The sequence below is a fragment of the Cyprinus carpio genome, chromosome B20 (genome assembly GCF_018340385.1).
Source record: "Cyprinus carpio isolate SPL01 chromosome B20, ASM1834038v1, whole genome shotgun sequence".
NCBI lineage: Eukaryota > Metazoa > Chordata > Actinopteri > Cypriniformes > Cyprinidae > Cyprinus > Cyprinus carpio.
The window spans coordinates 619,173-641,118 of NC_056616.1; the positions used below are offsets into that span (position 1 = coordinate 619,173).

General features: G+C 40.3%; 2 protein-coding genes across 2 annotated transcripts in view; both read right to left on the minus strand.

The window, feature by feature from the left end:
* The window catches only part of LOC109105637 (monocarboxylate transporter 10-like), a 48,679-nt gene extending 44,396 nt beyond the window's left edge, over positions 1-4,283 (minus strand). Inside the window, exon 1 of the mRNA XM_042746099.1 lies at positions 3,852-4,283. Coding sequence (XP_042602033.1) covers positions 3,852-4,107 — 256 coding nt within the window. The 5' untranslated portion in view covers positions 4,108-4,283. The remainder of the gene's footprint in view (positions 1-3,851) is intronic.
* A 6,464-nt stretch (positions 4,284-10,747) lies between these two features.
* rpf2 (ribosome production factor 2 homolog) lies at positions 10,748-21,248 on the minus strand. The gene is made up of 10 exons (XM_042746669.1): positions 21,093-21,248; positions 19,918-20,050; positions 19,466-19,503; positions 17,289-17,328; positions 16,097-16,178; positions 15,938-16,014; positions 15,747-15,846; positions 14,953-15,055; positions 14,731-14,875; positions 10,748-11,077 (listed from the first exon to the last, which is right to left on the minus strand). The coding sequence occupies exons 1-10, from the start codon at positions 21,206-21,208 to the stop codon at positions 10,901-10,903; spliced, it is 1,011 nt and encodes a 336-aa protein (XP_042602603.1). The 5' UTR covers positions 21,209-21,248; the 3' UTR covers positions 10,748-10,900.
* Positions 21,249-21,946: the final 698 nt, after the last annotated feature.

Consider the following 21,946-nt stretch of genomic DNA (forward strand, 5'->3'; position numbering starts at 1 on the left):
AAGGACCTGTAATAAACATGACAACTATCACAGTTAACACGTCTAACTTCCACATCTGCATCCCAACGGCAAAATCAGACTAAAGCTCAGTCTGAAAGAAAATGGGCTTTTGCTTACAGAAAATGAAACTTGATATATTTGACACCATCAAAAAAGGATTACACTTTAGAAAACAGAGCTTCTCACTGAAAATGGACAATAGGTTTAAAAAGCAAGCACTTTCATTCCTCTGTCATACTCAAAAGCAGCGTTCCAGAAATTTACTCTTAACAGTAATTAATTACTCCATAAAGTAACTAATTGCATTACTTAGATACTTTTTAAGGAAAGTAATACGTTATGTTAATTTTGCATTACTTTTAGTCACCTGGGCTGGGCTTACTTATTTACATTTAATAACAAAAATATCCAAAAGTTATATTTTTTGGCAACTTTAAAGGCCCTTTGAAACAAAAAGTGAAATCTGAAGCAAGTGTCTCTGTATCTCAGTCCTGATTTCTCTCAACACGGGACAGGAGAGATATCAGTGAATATAAAAGTAACTTGTGTTACTTCAGATATTTCGCTGTAAATTTAAAAGTAACGTGTTACTGTACTAGTTACTTGAAAAGAGTAATCTGAATACATAACTCGTGTTCTCCCCAGCGCTGCTCAAAAGACTTTTAGAAGTTTGTTTATTCCAGGTTGGACTGAACATCAGTGTTAAAATCTGAGCTGATGTCTAAGATTTGTTGCAATTATTATTATGATGCAAACTCTGATTATGATTGTACATCCTGCAGTTACTGTATAATTCAATGTGTCTGAAACAGGAACGAGGTAAACAGAGACACCAGACACACGTCTAACATCATTACTCACGTCATCTGCAGGTTAAATCCCAGCAGAAAATCTCATTTCCCACTCGAACCGTACTGTGGGATGTCTGTGATCAGATCCCACCGGAGAGAAAGACTGGCTGAGACAAGCAGTCTCATGGACTTACAGGAGCTTCAAGACCGATCTGAAGGACTTTAAATGGATGTGTGCCTTGCTAAACAGTTGCTAAGGCGCTCCGAGTGGTCGTCTAGAGTAAGTTTATGGCAGGTCTTGTATGTGTTTTGTTTGAACTGTTTGACAAACATGTTTAGAACCAAAAAATAAAACAAGAAAATCAGTCACAACTTAAAAGCAAAACTCATTTTCAAAAAACATTTTCACTTGCAAAACAATCTTCACAAAAAATCACAACAGATAAATCACAATGTTAATGTTTATATTATTTCCATGCCTTATAGTCACATTCATCAGATTAGTGTTGGACAGTGTGTAGTGTTCTTTCTTGGAACAATATAACAATCAAGCAGTTAAGATTGGCTGTGTACACTATCAGTCAAAAGAATTTGATCAGTAAGATTAATGTTTTTAAAGACGTCTCTTCTGCTCCGCAAGCCTGCATTTATTTGATCTAAAATACAGCAAAAGCAGTAATATTGTGAAATATTTTTACTATTTAAAATAACTGCTTTCTATTTGAGTATATTTTAAAATGTATTTCATTCATGTGATTTCAAAGCTGAGTTTTTTGCATCATAACTCTTCAGTGTCAAATGCTGATCTTTGGATCTTTCTATTCATTAAAGAATTCTGAACAAAATGTACTCAAAACTGTTTTCAACATTGATAATAATCAGAAATGTTTCTTGAGCAGCAAATCATCATATTAGAATGATTTCTGAAGATCATGTGACACTGAAGACTGGAGTAATGATGCTGAAAATACAGCTGCACATCACAGAAATAAATTACACTTTAACAGAGATTCACATAGAAAACAGTTATTTTAAATAGTAAAAATATTTCACAACACAACATCACTGCTTCTGCACTACTTATGAAAATAAAAAAATGCAGGCTTGGGGAGCAGAAGAGACTGACCTCATACGTCATGCTCCCGGAGCTGCTTCGGTGTACAACAGTGAGCGCAAGCTACATTAAATTGATTATTACGTTTTGAATATGAATATTTTTCTTTTTACAGGAGGCACTTTTTTTTTATTTTTATGGAAGGGCGCTTTTTATTTCACTTGTTTTGGACTGAAGCACTGCAACACCCGCTGAATGCAATGATAGAGCTTGAAAGATCAAAGACAGTTTTTAATGTAACTCCGACTGGATTCATCTGAAAGAAGACAGACAGATACACCTAGGATGCCTCAGGAGTGAGTAAAACACAGCCTAATTTTCATTTTTGGGTGAACTAACCCTTTAATGACTTTAACAGATTTCCACTGAAAGCACGTCAAGCACTCTGAGCACAACGAGCTTCATTACAATCACAACGTCCTCACACGCCTCGGCTGGGTTTCTGCAGATCTTCTACAGAGCTTCAGGACTTCTTCAAAACCAAGTCGTCAAAACAGAAGGAATAAATTGTGCGCAATACACTCTCCACATATGGTTTCTAAATGTAAATATCTTCTCTTAGCAATGCTTCAAAGATGTTTAAAAATAGATATATTTTCAATAGAGCTCCATAATTGAGTTCACAAAAACAGCTCAAGGTTTTCTTCTCAAACTGATTTTCTCACAAACACTATATGTGAACAGAATATGGAAATAGCTTGATGCAACATTCAATGCAGTTACTTTATGAATTCAAGACTTTCTGCTCTGAGTTTCTAAGGCTTTAATTTAATTTCCTGAGAAGGAAACACGCTCCTCATTGTCTTCTGGTGGATCTGTAAAACTGCTTTGATCGTTTGGGATGTAAAAATCTCATTTCACTACATTCACCTCAGTAACAATAACATTCCAGCTCATAAATGCATATAGCTCTGCTCCTCTCTTGGTATAACTACACTGTCATGGAATATGAACATGTGGCTAGTTGTCCAAAACTGTCTAAAATGGAACTGAGTCCGTCCTCTAAACTAGAATTGCATCATCATCTCTGGTTTCATAGTTTGATACAGCAACTGACACACATATGAACTGAATGCTTGAACTGTGTTCTAATGACAATGTCAAGTCAAAGCAAGAGTTTTCTGCTAACATATTTTATATTATAATAATACCATCCATGGGTTGTTTTGTGCTTCACAGAGCTTGAGCTGAAAAGCCTATAATAGATCCCCATGTTGTCACAACACATGTTAATATTTTCTTGGTCTAGGTTTTCTTGCAGGTTTGTGCCATATGTGTCCCTGCAGCACAGAAGCAGTCATCAGTAGCACAGGTATATTTGTAGCAATAGCCAACAATACATTGTATGAGTCACAATTATATGATGCACAATTTATACATTTTCTCTTTTATGCCAAAAAATCATTAGGATATTAAGTAAAGATCATGTTCCAATGAAGATATTTTGTAAATTTCCCTACCGTAATATATCAAAACTTAATTTTTGATTAGTAATATGCATTGCTAAGAACTTCACATTTGAACACAACTTTAAAGATGATTTTCTCAATATTTAGATTTTTTTGTACCCTCAGATTCCAGATTTTCAAATAGTTGTATCTCAGACAAATATTGTCCTCCTAAAAACCATACATCAATGGAGAGATGATTTATTCAGCTTTCAGATCATGTATAAATCTTAATTTCAAAAAATTGACCCATAAGACTGGTTTAGTGCTCCAGGGTCACAAATATGATCTGAACTGACTTTCGAAAATAAATCCACCCTGATAAACATGCACTATGACAACAAGCTATAAATATGATGCGATTTCCTGTCACTAAAGCGCCTTATTTTATGCATGACTTTGTTTCGAAAGCAGGCGAAGCGGTGTAATGTTTCACTTCGCAGTTCACACACACACACACACACACACACGTGGATCGCTCCTCTCCTGCGTTATTACCTGTTTTGAAGCGGAGGTCTTCGTCGTTCTCGTTGCCGAACTTCTCCAGCAGAGACACGAACAGGATACCGAACGCGTTCTGGATACCGAACACCGATCCGTTGCACCACATCGAGGCCAGCATCACCACCCAGCCCCAGCCGCCCTCCGGGGGGTCCGTCTGCCGCGGCGCGTCCGCTGCGCAGTCCCCGTTCTCTTGCTTCGCCTCTGGCTCCTCCGCGGCGCCTGGAGCGGGGTCTGACGCGGTCTCCGTCATGCTGGTCCGGTCTGGATGCGGAGAGAGAGAGCGAGAGCTGAGAGACCCGCTGATGATCTTACACTAGAGTTACTCACTCACTCGCTGAATGACTGACTGACAGAATGCTGCCGTTGCAATAAGCTATAAATACAGATCGGGCTGCAGAGGCGGGGCTACGGAGCGGGATCAGATGAATCTCCTGCTGGAGACGCGCCGCACTCATGCTGTGATTCACACTGAATAAAACACATTAGCATCAGCTCCAGCACAACAATACGAGTGCATCTGCAGCCTCACAGACTGACTCTGTTGAAAAAAACTGTTTTGACGCTGGGATGCTGGTCCTTTGCTGGTTTATGCTTGTCATGTGCTGGCAAAGGACCAGCATAAACCAGCAAAGGACCAGCTCAAACAGACCAAGGACCAGCTCAAACGCAAAGTACCAGCATAAACCAGCATCCCAGCGTCAAAACATACCTAACCAGCATTTGCTGTTTTTTTCAGCAGCTGTTCTGTATCAGCCTACATCACTGCCAGACACATACACACACAATCAGGGCCGTCCTTAGCTGACACGGGCCCCGTGCAAGGTAGGGTGGGTCCAGACCCCCCTGGGTCCGTTCATGATTGCGCCATCGGGTACTTTTTCTCCACTTTAGTCCGTTCGCAATCGCAGATGACCACGGGGCCCCAGTTGCACCCCTAAGGATGGCCCTGTACATACTACACTCTGACTCACACACACTCACACACACTGACTTGCTACAAAAATGAGGAAAATGACCTCTGATAGTTGTTAAAATAACAAAACCTCTCCGGTTACTATCATAACCTCAGATCCCTGAGAGCGGGAAAGAGACATCACAGAGCTTTTCTCCTGAAGTCCTATTGCCTAACACCAGTTCCACTGACCGGCCAACTGAGCAGTCTCAGTACTGTGATACGCTCTAAACCCTGATGGGAAATGTATGGAATCAACATCCTGTTTCATAACAGAAAGTCATATTTTGATTTGAAACCCCATAACATTTTGTTGAGATGTTCATTTATGACAGAGTTTAAAAATTAGTCCTATTTAAATGATAATAAATATTATAATATTTCCAAAAGCCTGTCACTGAATTAATATGAGACATTTTTGAAGACCAAGGAGAGGGAGTGGTCATGGTGAAACATCCAATAATTTGATCCAATATCTGATGTGCTCTGTACAGGACATCCAGACTTACAACTGTGGCATGTATAGTCTTAGAGAAATTCACAAAAATATAATGCCCTCATATGAGGATGCAGGGTCTCAGGAGGTTAAGCAGCATAACATGATGAAGGTAGCACAAAGTGAATCAGACACTGAATAACAGGAAGCTGCACTGAGTACAGGGCAGACAACAACAATGATAGCATAGAGGGCTGCACAGAGTAATAACTGTGCGAGGCAGCTTAAAACACATGAACAGAGGTAGCATAAACGTGAATCAAGCACTCACCGACAGCACTCTGGAAGCTATGGACTGGATTTACATTAGAGCATACAAACGCCTCGTGGAGGGCGCCTGCGCCTCCGAGAGCATGTCAAGAACACGAGAATGCAAAACGCTGAACTCCTCTGATATCCCCAGGCAGCCACACATGAAGGCTCCAAAACTCCGGGTTCGGGTGCCACACCGAGCCGCTCGCTTGAGACAGCAGATCCTTCCTGATGGGGATCGGCCAGGGCAGTGCCACCAGGAGCTCTGTCAGGTCAGGCCTTCTTGTACAACACCTTGAAGCGCACACCCCCTTGGTGATTTATGTATGAAACCACGGACATGTTGTCAGTGCGAATCAGTACATGCCACTGCCGAAAATCCTTTAGAGCTAAGAACACTGCTTCCAGCTCCAAGCGGTTTATGTGGAACAAAAGATGAAACACATCCAGCATTAAAATGTTTTTAACTCAAATACCATAGAGTCCATAATCCATAATAACACTTCCTCCAGTGAAAAAGTGTTCTGGTGTGAATCAGGAGAGAAATCTGCACAGATCAAGCAGCGTTTACAAGACAAAACAGCTCTAAACAAATATATATAATGGGGCTAAATTTTGATGTGAGAGACAACAGGAGATGCACTTTTTCACTGGAGGAAGCGTTATTACGGACCTGAAAGATAAAATGTCTTAATAAAGTATTTATTACAAACATGATGTTGGTTTTCACTGCACAATTTAGTAATGGGGAATTTAAATTGATTGTTTCAGTACATGGCATGCCAATGGCATAAATATGTTTTTATGAGTCATTAAACCGATTCTTTCAAAGCACTGAATCACCCAGGAACCAAAATCATATTGATTCAAGCATTTAACAACTATGAGTTGTGTTATTACTTGCCAAACACAATACTGCGCAAATTATAGCGATCACTAAGAAGTAAAGTCTTCACTCTGTGCCAACCAGGTACAGTCTGAGTCACTATGAACAAATATTTAGGCCCTGTCCTAAATGAAACACTTCATGTGCACTTGCAATCTTATGGACTTACAATGGCTGCCACGTGCGCAAGTCCATTAAGTCCACGAGACCGTAGTGTGTCCCATTCGTCATTTTAGCATTCAGAAGGGTGCTCGTGAGCGCCCCCTTTGTGGGCGTTATGCGCCCTCGATCCACACATCTGCCAAGTCTGCACTGGGGCGAGCTCTGCAGCAGACTTCTACCCGACAGTCAAAGCGGCATTACATCATGAAAGTGCGGACTCAGAAGACCACGAGGGTTTAGAGTGCCATTTGGGCCTTAGTTCAGTACTGCCAAATGTTTGCCAAATCTGCTTCGCCAGTATGCTATTATTACAGCTTCAACCGGGGGTTTCTAGCAAGCACTAGCACTGGGCCTTAGTAACTATCTATCCTTTATCCTCCCTGCCAAAAACTTTCCAAATTCGGATTTAACCCACTGTAATATTCACATGGGCACTGAATATTTGCGACACTTATTTACGGTTCCTATGGCAAAAGATTGGCAGGGATTGGTAACATGTGAATGAGGCTGCAGGTAGTGGATTAAAGCTGAAAGTTTTGTTCCGTACTAACTGTTCGTCTCCTTATTTCAGACTGCACGCCCTGTGCAACAAATGTAACCAACTAAGAACAAGACATGGTGTCAGAAGAAAAGTAACTAAAATGGATTTTGCAGGAGTACCATCGCCGTCCATGACCTGGGAATTGTCTGAATACATGGCGTTAGTTCAGACAGCATGCAGAGCTCATGTTTGCGGGTCCATTGAAGAAAATGGGGGAAGACAAAAAGTGCAGTTATTTGCTCCTGTGGATAGGAGAAAAAGGAAGAGATCTCTCTAACACCTGGGCGCTGATGACAGATGAAGCAAAGGTACTGCTGCAAACATACTACGACAAGTATGAAGCATATGTGATGCCCAAAACTAACAATTTTCACCAGATATAAATTTCATGAGCAAGTACAAGGAGCCAACGAAAGTTTTGAGCAATTTGTGCCTGAACTAAGACTACTAGTGAAAGATTATGTTTATGCAGACAGCGGGGAAATGGTTAGAGATTCACTGTCCACGAGTGCGGGAGAAGCTGCTGAGCGTCGGCTCTGAGTAAACCCCAGACACAGACACGGATACAGCCAGAGGCAGTGGGCAAAGAGGCTTCTCATGGCGAGGAAGACCAACCTGCAGCGTTTTTCCTGGATTCAGTCTTGCAAAAAGCCATGTGACACAGAACAAGCATTTGCAGATTTACTCCTGGGAAAAGAGAACCTGAAATTAAAGTCATTCCACTGCACACATTTAATAGAGTAAAAGCTCAGTGCAAGCTCACACTGACTAGGCACAGTCTCACTCGATATAGTGGTCAAATGCGTGCAGTAAAAGGGACATGTGTGTTACCATGCAGATACAAGGACAGAAAAACACTGATAAACATTTACATAGTCAACACACAAGCACCACCTGTGTGAGGTCTGTAAGCATGCCTGGAACTGGACTTAATCAAGCTAGTGCTCTCAGTAAGTGCACTTAAAGAGCACAAGTCCAACCTGGAGGAATATACTGATGTATTCGATGGCATCTGATTATTTCCAGGGGAGTGCACAATCCATCTAAAACCTGATGCCCTCCAGTTGTTTATCCTTCTAGAAATGTACATCTGGCTCTGCGTGGCAGACTGAAAGAAGAGCTGCAAAATATGGAGAAACAAGAAGTCATAGCAATGGTAACAGAGCCCACGACATGCACTTGTACAGTACTCACTGTTCGTCTCCTTATTTAAGACTGCACGCCCTGTGCAACAAACTAACCCACTAAGAACAAGACACCCACCATCCAATGTCTACTGCAACACATCTTTTGTGAGCATCAGGCCTCAAAAACAAACAGAATAGCCTGCATTTCTATTCATTTACACATATTTGTATGTTTATTTTGTTTATGCTCTTCTTTATTTAGTTTTGTACGATTTAAATTTTATTTTTACTGAAGCTCAATCGCACTCATTTTTTAAAACCTGTGTATATGTATATATATATATATATATATACACACACACACACACACAGCAGGTAAAATAAGTATTGAACATGTCACCATTTTTCTCAGTAAATATATTTCTGAAGATGCTGTTGACATGAAATTTTCACCAGATTTCGGTAACAACCCAAGTAATCCATACATACAATAAAACAATACAAATAAGTATAGACATTAATTTCTGTGTAATAAAGTAGAATGACACAGGGATACAGTATTGAACATGCTGAAATGTATTTAATACTTAGTACAAAATCCTTTGTTGGTAATTACTGCTTCACGAGCCTCCTGTAGGAGAAACTAGTCGCATGCTGTAATGTTTAGAAATAATTATTTTAGAAAGCTGAGTTAAATTTGACCAGCCACACCCAGACCTGATTGCTGCCAGACCTGTTGAATCAAGAAATCACTTAAATAGAAGCTGTCTGACAAAGTAAAGCATGCTTAAAGAGCAAAACATCACGCCACGATCTAAAGAATTTCAAGAACAGATGAGAAACAAAACAGTTGACATATCAGTCTGGAAAGGGTTATCAAGCCATTTCTAAGGCTTTGGGACTCCAGAGAACCACGGTCAGAGCTATTATCCACAAATGGAGAAACTTGGATCAGTGGAGAACCTTCCCAGGAGTGACCGGCCTACCAAAATCACTCCAAGAGCGCAACAACGACTCATCCAGGAGGTCATAGAAGAACCCAGAACAACAGCTAAAGAACTGCAGACCTCAATTAAGCTCAGTGTTCATGATTCAACAAGAAGAAAGAGACTGGGCAAAGCAGGACAATGATCCAAACACACCAGCAAGTCCACCTCTGAATGGCTCAAGAAAAACAAAATTAAGGTTTTGGAGTGGCCAAGTCAAAGTCTGGACTTAATCTGATTGAGACGCTGTGGCATGACCTTAAACAGTCCATTCATGCTCAAAAACCCTCCAGTGGGGCTGAATTAAAACAAATCTGCGAAGAAGAGTGGGCCAGAATTCCTCAACAGCGATGTGAGAGACTCACTGGCAGTCATCACTAACACTTGATTGCAGGTGTGCTGCAAAGGGTGGCACAACCAGTTATTAGATTTACTTAGAAATTACTTTTTCACGTATGGCCAGGCAGATTTGGACATTTTTTTTCCCTTAATAAATGAAATCATTATTTCAAAACTGCATTTTGTATTTACTCTGGTTATTTTTGTGTAATATTAAAATTTGTTTGACGAAAAAATAAAATAAAAACCGGAGGAATGGGTCAAAATCTTTTTCACAGCACTGTGTATATATATGATATATACAAACTGAACCAAAACTGAAACATCAGCATTATGTAAGTCAGAAATTATTTTTTGAGAATTATCTGTAATGGAAAATTAAAGACACCTCTGGTTAAAAAAAACAATACATTCATTCCATTATACTGCAGACAAAGCCTGCACATTGGTGCTGGTTTATCCGGAGCTTGATCGTGACGTCCAGTCTCTGATGTTACTGATGAGAGGAACACTCCAGCTGCTGTTCTTCTCCTTCAGATGACAGGACAGCCGCTGAAACCACTCTCATCAACACTTCTGTTTCTGTGAAAACCTGAACACGTTTCTCAGTTCGTAAACTATCACGAGCAGATTTATTTTTCTGCTGAGACTCTGAGCTGTCAGTAAAATAAACGGTAAAAGTTTCCCAGGTCTAACTAGTCTTCATCTGTCCTGAACACGTGTGCTTCTTCTCTGATGGGTTTAGTGGTGATCTAGTTCATCACACTGTAGTGAGAAACAGCACCAGCATCACCATACAGCTGGAGTCTGACTTCATTACGTGCTCTGTGATATAGTTCAGTGGTATGCTATGATTGAGAATCTGTTTGCTGGCAGGTGTGAAGGTCAGTGATGACGCTATAAACCAGTAAAGCTCATTTGATCAGAGAATCATCCTGAAATAACACTAAAACTATCAACTCGAACTAACATGATTCAGTGAACCACAGCTAGACTGAAGCATCTTAATAACCACTCAGTGAAGAATCAGGAGTGTTGAGGCTTCATAACACACACGTATGTGCACGTACACACGTGAGCAGCTGATAACAGTCTATTACAGCAGGGCTTCAAACTAAGTGTGAGTGAAACAACACAGAGATGCCAAGCTTACAACAGGAATTAAACGCATTTTTTTATTTTATAAGAAAATTCAAAGGAAATATCATTAGGTCAGAATATTAAACTTGCAGGAAAAACTGTTTAATTGTTGAAGGACTAGATGCATTGGTTTTGCGGACCGGAGCACAGAGTGTGTGACTCTCACTCGTCCGTCCGCGGTGCTTTAGTCGCCGGCGTCTCTGCCGTCTGCCCTCCCCTCCTCTTCCTCAGGCCCTTCATCTTGCGCGTCTGCAGTTTGTCCAGGTCCTGTTTCTGCATGTGCAAGCGGCCCAGTCTGGTGCCGAAGGCATCATGGGAAATGTTCTTCTTCTTCTTGGGCTGCGAGTGAAACAGAAGCACATGATGATCAGGTCTCGATCATATCACTAACCTGACAGAAACAGCTCTGAGGTGAGGGACCCTGAACGTCACACTCATTCCTTTTTTAATTTAATACTAAAAGTAGAAAATTTAGAAAAATGGCATCTTTTTCGTTTTGTCAAAAAACATGGACACCTGATCAGCGCCACCTGCTGTCTGTCAGAGAGAGAACCTGCCTCTCAGTTAGCTGTCTCTCTCTCTCTCTCTCTCTCATGCATGCAGATGTGTTTTATTCACAAGCCTAAATCCAGAGCATTCAGTTTGTGCTTCAAACTCTGAGAAGCAGAGTCTAGTTTACATCAAAACATCTGCAGCATCTGTTCACAGCGTGTTTAAATGGAAAGAGCACCGCCAAAGCTTTAGATTGTATGAGAGATTTCCTGTGTTTGTTTTTATTTGATTTGGGATTTGTTTTAAAATTTCAGTTATTATCTGACGCATGGCAATTTCACAAAGAAATGTGCAACATTTTGACTGAGAAATAATAAAAGAACCCCTTTTCATTTATAATTTGTCTTAAATATTTAGTTGAAAACATTGTGAAATCAGTATTGTGAGGGGTACGGTGCACAAGATGTCGCCGGTGAGCTTTGGCGACGCGAGTGTGTGCATACTTCTGGTCTTGTGATGCTCGCATTTACTGTAAGAGAGACTTACACACGACACTTGGCTAGATGGATATAATTAATGTTTTTCAAATTAAACAGCGGACAGTGGTTTATCAAAGACATGAGGACACATCCTCCCTACGTTGTTGTGTACCTCTGTGTGGAAATTCATCGATATAAACCACACGGAGATTGCTTTCTTCTTCTGCTGATTGTGTGGTTCAGTGTCAGCGGTTGATCACTCCACAGGGATCTCTTCATTCAGACACAAACCACTCAACTCTGCAACACTTTACATTCTCAGAGAGCTGGTTTAGTTCTGACTGTTATCTAGAAGATCATAAGGTTTCTGACTCAAACGAGACACTCAGAGAGATTTCTGATAAAGCATGTATGTTTTATTAACTTTAGTTGATAATTTATAACAGTAACTTTACAATTTAATGTAATGTAGTTATGGTAGGTGTGCATTAATTAAAAGATCGGTGTTTGCATTCATGTGTGTTTTTATCAATCTGTTTTGTGAAAGATGTTGCACATAAATCATTATCTGTCTATAGGCAGTGCATGTATATTTGTATGATTTCTTTTGCATTAATTATCAGATATTAAAACAAATATTAAAATTAGTCATGTATTAGTTGTATCATTTAACAGGCCATTTATTTTTTCATTTAAAAAATATGTTTGACGCAAAGTTAACTGTAAAATATTAAAATATGTTATAAAATAATGATGAAACAAACTGATGTATGTGCACAATTGAGAAGTGGACATTTATGAAGATAAATCACAGCCCATGTCTCAAGGTAAATATTTCATTTAAAAAAATAAAAAATCAGTGTAAAACAAACATTTTCGAGAAATAAGTAATTTGTACATTTACATAATTGGTAAGCTGTGTGTACACACCATGAGCTCAGCTTTCATTTGGTGTACAGCAGGGTTTAGTGTGTTTCATTCATTCACGAGACACAAACATATACGTACGTTTCATGCACTGGCTCGGTTTCCACACAGAGGTACACAACAACATAAGGTGTGTGTGTGAACAACGTTCTCATGTCTTTGATATACCACTATCTGCTGTTTAATTTGAAAAACATTAATTATATCCATCTAGCCACGTTTTGTGTGTAAGTCTCTCTTACAGTAAATGTGAGCATCACAAGACCAGAAGTATGCATACACTCGCGGCCCCAAAGCTCACCGGCGCCATCTTGTGCTCCGAGCCCATAAACACTGCTTTAATATGCATTACATGCAGGTAAGATGAAAACAAAATACCATCAAAACACACTGATATAACCTCAGTGCCTCCTGACTGTATCAGATTCCTCTACAGGGAGGGAACGATCACCGGTTTGACGAGAAATCATGAGAAAACTCCCCACGGTTGTTTCTTACCGTATTCGGTTACTGTGATTAGAACAACTGTCCAGCACGAAGCAGTTCTCAGAAACAGTGTCATGAGCGACCGCAGCAGAGTCGAGTAGCTCGGAGTGAAACTGACAGCTTTTAAAACAGTGCTAAGGGCTGGGCACTATACTGAGTTTGTATGATATATCGATGTATTCTTAATAAGCCATCTGGTGTGAGGCAATACTGTTTATATCAATATACAGTGAGCGCATCTGAAAGTACAGCGGAGGACACAGACAGAGCTGATGCGGAGAAAGTGCATCATCCAGTTTGTTCTGAACATGTGACGATGTGTATAAGAACTGGTCAGATGTTATAGTGTGAGAGCGGCTCTGACAGAGAGTGCTGCGCTGTTTAATGTGCTTGAGATGTGCTGTCCTCCTGATCTCACTGGTATACTCTCCAGCGTTAGAAAGCCATGGAAATATTCCCGTTTTTCTGTAGATTCTCTGCTGAACTTCAGACTTCAGTGAACGAGCACAAACAGACAGAGCGCAATAATTCTGACTAAAATATATATTTCACTGAAATATTTCTAGTTGGACGATGTGGCGTATGTAGAATCTAACTGTAACGTGACTGTAATGGGGTAATCAAAATTATCAAAATTATTAGTTTAGTGAATTACTTCTGCTTTAAAAGCATTATGTTTGTTTTTAAACCGTAATCTTACAATGTTAGAATGAAATGTGATTTTGACCTTTTTGCAGATAATATAAAGGCTTACATTGACTTTATTAGTTTTCACAGCCTTTAATATGTATTGTTTCGTTGGACACCATCGAGCAGTAGGTAATAAAGGCTGAAAAGTGAGGTTTACCTTTCTATGAAACCTTTTCCCAGCTTTATTTGAACACTACATTAGATATCTGAACATGTTATCAGATAAACATCACTGATAATGTTATTGTTTTACTGTTTATACGTAGTTTAAATAGAAATAAAAAGTGATTTGTGTGTCAGTACTTAAACATTTCCAGCAGATTTGAACAACGCCGTGATAGTTTTGTTCACTATAATCGTGATAAATGTTCATATCGTCACATTTCTATTCGATTAACATCTCAGCCGTCACATATTTGTGTTGATTTCAACCGGCTCGCGGTGCACCGTTACATCCTTAATTAACATTCTATAAAACATTCCTTATTATCATTTTTAAGATGTTGTCCAACTGAAGGACCCCACGGAGTAGAACAAGGATGTGTGTGTGAGTGTGTGTGTGTGTGAGTGAGTGAGTGAGTGTGCGTGTGTGAGTGTGAGAGTGTGTGGGTGCGTGTGTGTGTGTGAGAGTGTGTGTGTTTGTGTGTGTGTGTGAGTGTGTGTGTGTGCGTGTGAGAGTGTGTGGGTGCGTGTGTGTGTGTGAGAGTGTGTGTGTGTGTGTGTGTGTGTGAGTGAGTGAGTGAGTGTGCGTGTGTGAGTGTGAGAGTGTGTGGGTGCGTGTGTGTGTGTGAGAGTGTGTGTGTGTGTGTGTGTGTGAGTGAGTGAGTGTGTGTGTGAGAGAGTGTGTGTGTTTGTGTGTGTGTGTGTGAGTGTGTGTGTGAGAGAGTGTGTGTGTTTGTGTGTGTGTGAGTGTGAGACCTTGGCTCCTCGGGGCTTTTTGTGAGCGGTTCTGTACAGGTCGTCTGAGGCCATGTGGCTTCTCCTCATGACCAAGTCAAAGGAAGGGCCCATGTCCTGCAGCTGGATCCGGGGCGTGCGACAGCCGGACTTCTTCAGCAGCACTCTGTGAACACAAGCAGAGCGTCAGGAGAGCGTCGCCCTGCGGGACCTGCAGCCATCTGACGGACGCACGGGGTTTACTTGTAGCTGCGCATGTAGATCTTGCCCTCCAGCGCCGTGAAGTGAAGCACGTGCTCGAGTCCAGCCAGACGCACCGCTGACACCCGCGGCCCACAGAAGAAATCTGAGAGAGAGAGAGAGACTCAGTCATGTGTGGAGCACACACACACACACACACACACACACACACAGAGAGACAGAGAGACACACTGCTGATTCTGATTGGTCGAGAGATGCTGTCAGCAGAGACATGATATAAGAGCAAAGTAACTAAAAATAAACAACTTCACCCTAACTGTTTATAGTCATGAGAAATCACAGAAAGCATATTAAACACAAGTGAAGTGTCTACTTTGTTTTAGAGGTGCTGTATGTAAGATTCTGACTCTACTAAAGCACAAAAATACCATAATATGTTTGCAAATATTTAAACAACATACTAAGTTAACATACTTGTTTATCTGAAAAACAATGCTCCAGTCAGTTATTCTGCTTTATAAATGTGTGTTCTGTGGAATGTCGGTGTTTGTTTTGGTTTGTGAAACCCGTCCACTGCCAGTATAGCCAACTGTATTTCAGCACCCCGGGTTGCCAGGTGGCAGAAATTTTTTTTTTTTTTATTTCATTCATCGTCAAGTGCGCTCGTTCCTGTTTGTGTCATCAATCTGGCAACCTGTGTGTGCGCCAAGTCTGAGGAGGAGGGGCCGGGTCAAAAACACCCTCTCCAATATTTAGAATGTGGACTGCAATACATTAAGCATTAGTGACCCGTGCGTGTGTGTGTGTGTGTGTGTGTGTGTCAGTGAGGTCATCACCTGTCAGCAGGTTCCTCAAGCGCTGATGCTCCCGGTCCGTCTCAAACAGCTCCCCGGAGAACACCAGCATGGGTTTGGTGCCCTCGGGACACGTGTCCGTCTATACACACACAGACAGAAGCTCAGGTCAGACACACACACACACACACACACACACATGCTGACGCTCATGAGTCGTCTCTGCGGCGTACCTTCACGTCTCTCAGAGACACGAACCTCTCGATGCCCAGCTCGAACATGTCCAGCACGTGGAAGTCAAACATGCGTCCTGTGAACGGCAGACAAGCGTCAACACACATGCTTCTCTAACACTGACCTCTCACCTCTGACCTCTGACCGCACTCACGCACCGAATACCAGGTTGTTGGGCCTCTTCTTGTTGTGTGAGCCGAACAGAAACAAGGAGCAGTCTGATTTCTTGGAGAAGAATTCCTGAAGGAAAGCAAACAGAGGACTGTTAGGAGCTGAGGATCCCATACGAGGCTTCATCACAGTCAGAGTAGGGCTGTGTGATATAATATCGCAAGATTTTCTGGGATTTTATCCATAACTAGATGATATTTTGCTGAGTGTGTTGTGCTGGTATCAAACTGACTCCTACAGTTTTTGATATTCTTAATATTCTATGTAGTGGTCAGTTCACAGCAGTGATAGAAATTAATCTTTTTTAAATTGATTTTTACATTTTATGGCAATTTTTACCCTTATAAAGCATTTTTTTCAGTGTACATCATCCTGAATCTAATTCTTACATTTAATCAGTCAGTTAGAACAAGACAATAAGTAATTATTAATAAGTAATTTAATAAGTATATTCTCAAAATTTTATTTAGACTTTTCTCTCTAAATGTAATGACTTTAATCTCAAGATGGTTTTATTTTTGTATCATTGTTTGGCCCTAATCCTCTTCTGTAATACTGATATTTGAAATTATAAAAAAAAAAAAAAATAATAATTAAAAGAAACTTTGAGTTTAAAATGAAAACCACCAGTAGGTGGCAGCAAGTCACTGTTAGTAAGTGATTCATTATGATTGAACCGAATCATTTAACAGTTGATTCATTCAAGAATTAAACACTGTCAGTGCTGCTCAGAGACACAAACTGTGCTGTGGCTGTGTTTGGAATTACTTTTGTTGGTGAAATAGAGCAAAGACAGGAAATATGGGGTCTAAGTCTCTTAATTAACTTATTGTTTATTGAACTGTTGCATAAAATTAATATCTAATTTGTAATCGTGGTAATTTTTGGAGAAAAACCAGCACTCTTTGTGTCATACTGATTCACTGTATACATTTTCTGCCTCATGTCTTGAATCTGTGATCATTCTGGATGTATTTTCTGAGACTGAATCAGACAGTGAAAGAGCACACTGTAAATGCACACACACTAGTCTAACCTACCAGACTCAGGTGAGTTTGTTTGTTTTTGTGATATACTCGATGATGTATAATCACACATGGTTATAAACAACTCTGATGTTACAGCAGATGATATATACATGACCCAGCCCTCGGTCAGAGAGAGGAATCATGAGCTCACCAGCGCCGTGGAGTCATCGAACGGCCGCACCATGTTCTTCCTGACAACACAACAATCACAACACAATCAGAGCACAATCACAGTCATAGTCACAGTCAGTCATAGTCACAGTCAGTCACAATCACAGTCATAGTCACAGTCACAATCACAGTCAGTCACGATCACAATCACAGTCACAATCACAGTCAGTCACGATCACAGTCACAATCACAGTCAGTCACAGTCACAATCACAGTCAGTCACAGTCACAGTCACAATCACAGTCAGTCACAGTCACAATCACAGTCAGTCAAAGTCACAGTCAGTCACAATCACAGTCAGTCACAGTCAGTCACAATCACAGTCAGTCACAATCACAGTCACAATCACAGTCAGTCACAATCACAATCACAATCACAGTCAGTCACAATCACAATCACAGTCAGTCACAATCACAGTCAGTCACAATCACAGTCAGTCACAGTCACAATCACAATCACAGTCAGTCACAATCACAGTCACAATCACAGTCACAGACAGAGTCACAGTCAGAATCACAGTCAGTCACAATCACAGTCAGTCACAGTCACAATCACAGTCAGTCAAAGTCACAAACACAGTCAGTCACAGTCAGACACAGTCAGTCACAATCACAGTCAGTCACAGTCAGTCATAGTCACAGACAGTCACAGTCAGAATCACAGTCACAATAAGTCAGTCACAGTCACAATCAGTCACAATACAGTCAGTCACAATCACAGTCAGAGTCATAGTCACAATCACAGTCACAATCAAATCACAATTCAACAACAACAACAATCAACCATAATCACAATCAGTCACAATCACAATCACAGTCAGTCACAATCACAGTCAGTCAGTCACAATCAAAGTCAGTCACAGTCACAATCAGTCACAGTCAGAATCACAGTCAGTCACAGTCACAGTCAGTCACAGTCAGTCACAGTCACAATCACAGTCAGTCACAGTCACAAATCACAGTCAGTCACAATCACAGTCATTCAGTCACAGTCACAATCACAGTCATTCAGTCACAGTCACAATCACAGTCAGTGACAGTCACAATCACAGTCAGTGACAGTCACAATCACAGTCACAATCACAGTCATAATCACAGTCAGTCACAATCACAGTCAGTCACAATCACAGTCAGTCATAGTCACAGTCACAGACAGAATCACAGTCAGTCACAGTCACAATAAGTCAGTCACAGTCACAATCAGTCACAGTCACAATCACAATCACAGTCACAATCACAATCACAGTCAGACACAGTCACAATCACAGTCAGTCACAGTCATAATCACAATCAGTCACAATCACAGTCAGTCACAGTCACAATCACAGTCACAGTCAGTCACAGTCACAATCACAATCAGTCACAATACAGTCAGTCACAGTCACAGACAGTCACAGTCAGAATCACAGTCAGTCACAGTCACAATAAGTCAGTCACAGTCACAATCAGTCAGTCACAGTCAGTCAATCACAATCAAAGTCAGTCACAATCACAGTCACAGTCACAGTCACAATCACAGTCACAGTCACAGTCACAATCACAGTCAGACAAACACAAAAACAAACACAACAATCACAGTCAGTCAGTCAGTCACGATCACAGTCACAATCAGTCAGTCACAGTCAGTCAGTCACAATCACAAACACAAAAACACAGTCAGACACAGAAACAATCAAATCAGTCACAGTCACAATCACAGTCAGTCACAGTCACAATCACAGTCACAGTCACAGTCACAATCACAGTCAGACACAGTCACAATCACAGTCACAATCACAGTCACAGTCATAATCACAGTCAGTCACAATCACAGTCAGTCACAGTCAGTCATAGTCACAGTCACAGACAGAATCACAGTCAGTCACAGTCACAATAAGTCAGTCACAATCACAATCAGTCACAGTCACAATCACAGTCACAGTCAGTCACAGTCACAGTCACAATCACAATCACAGCCACAATCACAGTCAGACACAATCACAGTCAGACACAGTCACAATCACAGTCAGTCACAGTCATAATCACAATCAGTCACAGTCACAATCACAGTCACAGTCAGTCACAGTCACAATCACAGTCACAGACAGTCACAGTCAGAATCACAATCACAGTCACAATCACAATCACAGTCCAGCTGATGCGGTGGCGGCACACTCACCTCTTGTAGAGCACAGCGTTGGGTTTCTTCAGCGCATACTGAGAACGACACACACACACACACACAGTGAATGAGGGAGCAGCTTAGGGCTGCACAATTCATCACATGATCACACACATCTTGTCAGTAAAGCAGGTTCTGTGATCAGTAGTTAATCTCCATCTGAGAGCACGTGAAGACACATTTAATAACATGTTTTTACTCCAAACTCACTTCATAACGTCAGTCAAGTGTTTGAAATAAACCCTTCTGTGAGATTACACAGAATAAGGCACACACTATTTCATAGTATTCTACACAGTGATAAAGCCACTGCATTATTATAAAATAATAACTCAGATAAATCATATTGTCGTGTGTATACGCTGGATCAGTAAGAGCAGTGAATCTTCTGTTTGTTAGAGTTGTTCTGCGAGGTGTACTGTGAGTTCAGATGGAGAGCGGCGTCTCACCACGTCCTTGAGCGCCTGGGAGACCGTCTCGCTGGTGTTGCCTCCTCTGATGATCATGCTGCTCTTCTGGCCCTCCACCAGCTTGGGCTCGCGGCTCTGCAGGAAGCGCTTGGAGCGCCTCGTCTTGGCCTTCCTGAAGAACCACACACACACGCGCTTACAGTGACAAACTTACTGCATTCCTACACTTTTAAAGATGATTTCCTTCGTACTGTTTTCCTCAAGTGAGGACCTCACCAAAACACACAAACAGCTTCACTTCACTTCACTAGTGAGCCCATCTCAGCTGCTTTTATTCTCTCGACCAGTCAAACGGTTTTGAACCAAAAGATTTCTTATGTTTTTAAAGAGGTCTCTTCTGCTCACCAAGCCTGCATTTATTATATATATATATATATATATATATATATATATATATATATAGAGTCAAAATATTTATTATATATTTTACTATTTCAACATTATACACTATATCATTCAAAAACTTGGAGTCAATATAATTTTATTTAGTTTTAAGAAAGTAATGATAGAAATTAATACATTTATTTAGCAAGGATGCTTTAAATTGATCAAAAGTGATGATAAAGACATTTATAACCTTTCTATTTCAGATAAATTTTGTTCTTCTGGACTTTCTATTCATCAAAGAAACCTGAAAAAATAAATCTACTCAACTGTTTTCAACATTGATAATAATCAGAAATGTTTCTTGAGCAGCAGATCATCATATTAGAATGATTTCTGAAGATCACGTGACACTGAAGACTGGAGTAATGATGCTGAAAATACTGCTGCGCATCACAGAAATAAATTACACTTTAACAGAGATTCACATAGAAAACAGCTGTTTTAAATAATAATAATATTTCAGAATTTCACTCTTTCTGCTGTATTTGAGATCAAATAAAAGCAGGCTTGGTGAGCAGAAGAGACTTCTTTAAAAAATTAAAATAAAAACTTAAGATTGTACCGGTTGGGTATCATTTGTCTGGTAGTGTATCCTCAAAGCAGAGAAACATGGCTGTGCTGATTTAAAGCGGTTTATTCTATCACGTGCTAACACACAGTCTCTGTGAAGACCCTTTAAACAGCAGAGGTGTCATCTCTCAGCAGACCAGCTCACTAAACTACAGCTTAACCGCTGATGAAGGTGAAGTATTGATAAGTTTACTTACACGATCCCGTCCCGATGTGCCATCGTGTAAGTCTGTACGCAGCGACGAGAACACGTGAAACTGCACACGGTGAAGCCGGCGAAACGACAGCTTCCGGTGGAGCCCGGAAGTTTCATAATAAGAGTCGCTAAAAGCGTTTCCTTCACGTCACAAAAAAAACACGACAGTTTAAATCAACCTATTTAATAAAGGAGTGAAAAATAAAGCCATTTCGTGAAGCGTTGTTTAGGTTACCCATTCCCAAAATTAATGGAATACTTTTATATCCTTCCTGAGAACAAGACAAAAACGTTTTGTGAATTTAGTTTTTTTTTCCCTTCTTGTCATTACATTGTTTAAAGCATTAAGGAAAAAATTTAAAAATAGCAATTTCGAATAATGATATTTTATTCCTATATTATGCTCTCTGTAGAGGACACCAGGACTCAATTAAATAAATTAATAAATAAATAAATATACAATCTGATCATATAGTCGGATAAAACCCACCCACACGGACAAAACTGGTGCTTTTATTTCATTATTTAAACTTTGAAGGTTTGTTTTTCTTTTCTTAGTTTGTTTTTAATTAATAAGAACAGAAAACATTAGTGTTTCTGATGTTGATAGTAAATGTCACAGCAACATTTTCTCTTTGATTAGACATATTTTATTAGGCCTGTGTCTGTTAGCGTATGTATAATTTCCTTAATAATAACATTTGTAGTGCTGTTTTTAAACTTTTAGTCAAGGAATAATGTATTCATTATCGGGGGCCTCTTGAGGGGCCCTTCATCCACCAGAACCACAGCCTACATTCAGCCAAGCTGTCAGCCTTTTACTTTGCAGTAAAAAAATTAAATAAAAATATGCCA

Excerpts from the sequence above, each read along its gene's own strand:
- rpf2 (XM_042746669.1), bottom strand. The coding sequence starts at position 21,208 with ATGAAACTTCCGGGCTCCACCGGAAGCTGTCGTTTCGCCGGCTTCACC. Across the intron at positions 17,329-19,465 it reads AACGCTGTGCTCTACAAGAG|GAAGAACATGGTGCGGCCGT; the intron begins GTGAGTGTGCCG and ends TTGTGTTGTCAG. Across the intron at positions 16,179-17,288 it reads TCGATGACTCCACGGCGCTG|GAATTCTTCTCCAAGAAATC; the intron begins GTGAGCTCATGA and ends GCTTTCCTTCAG.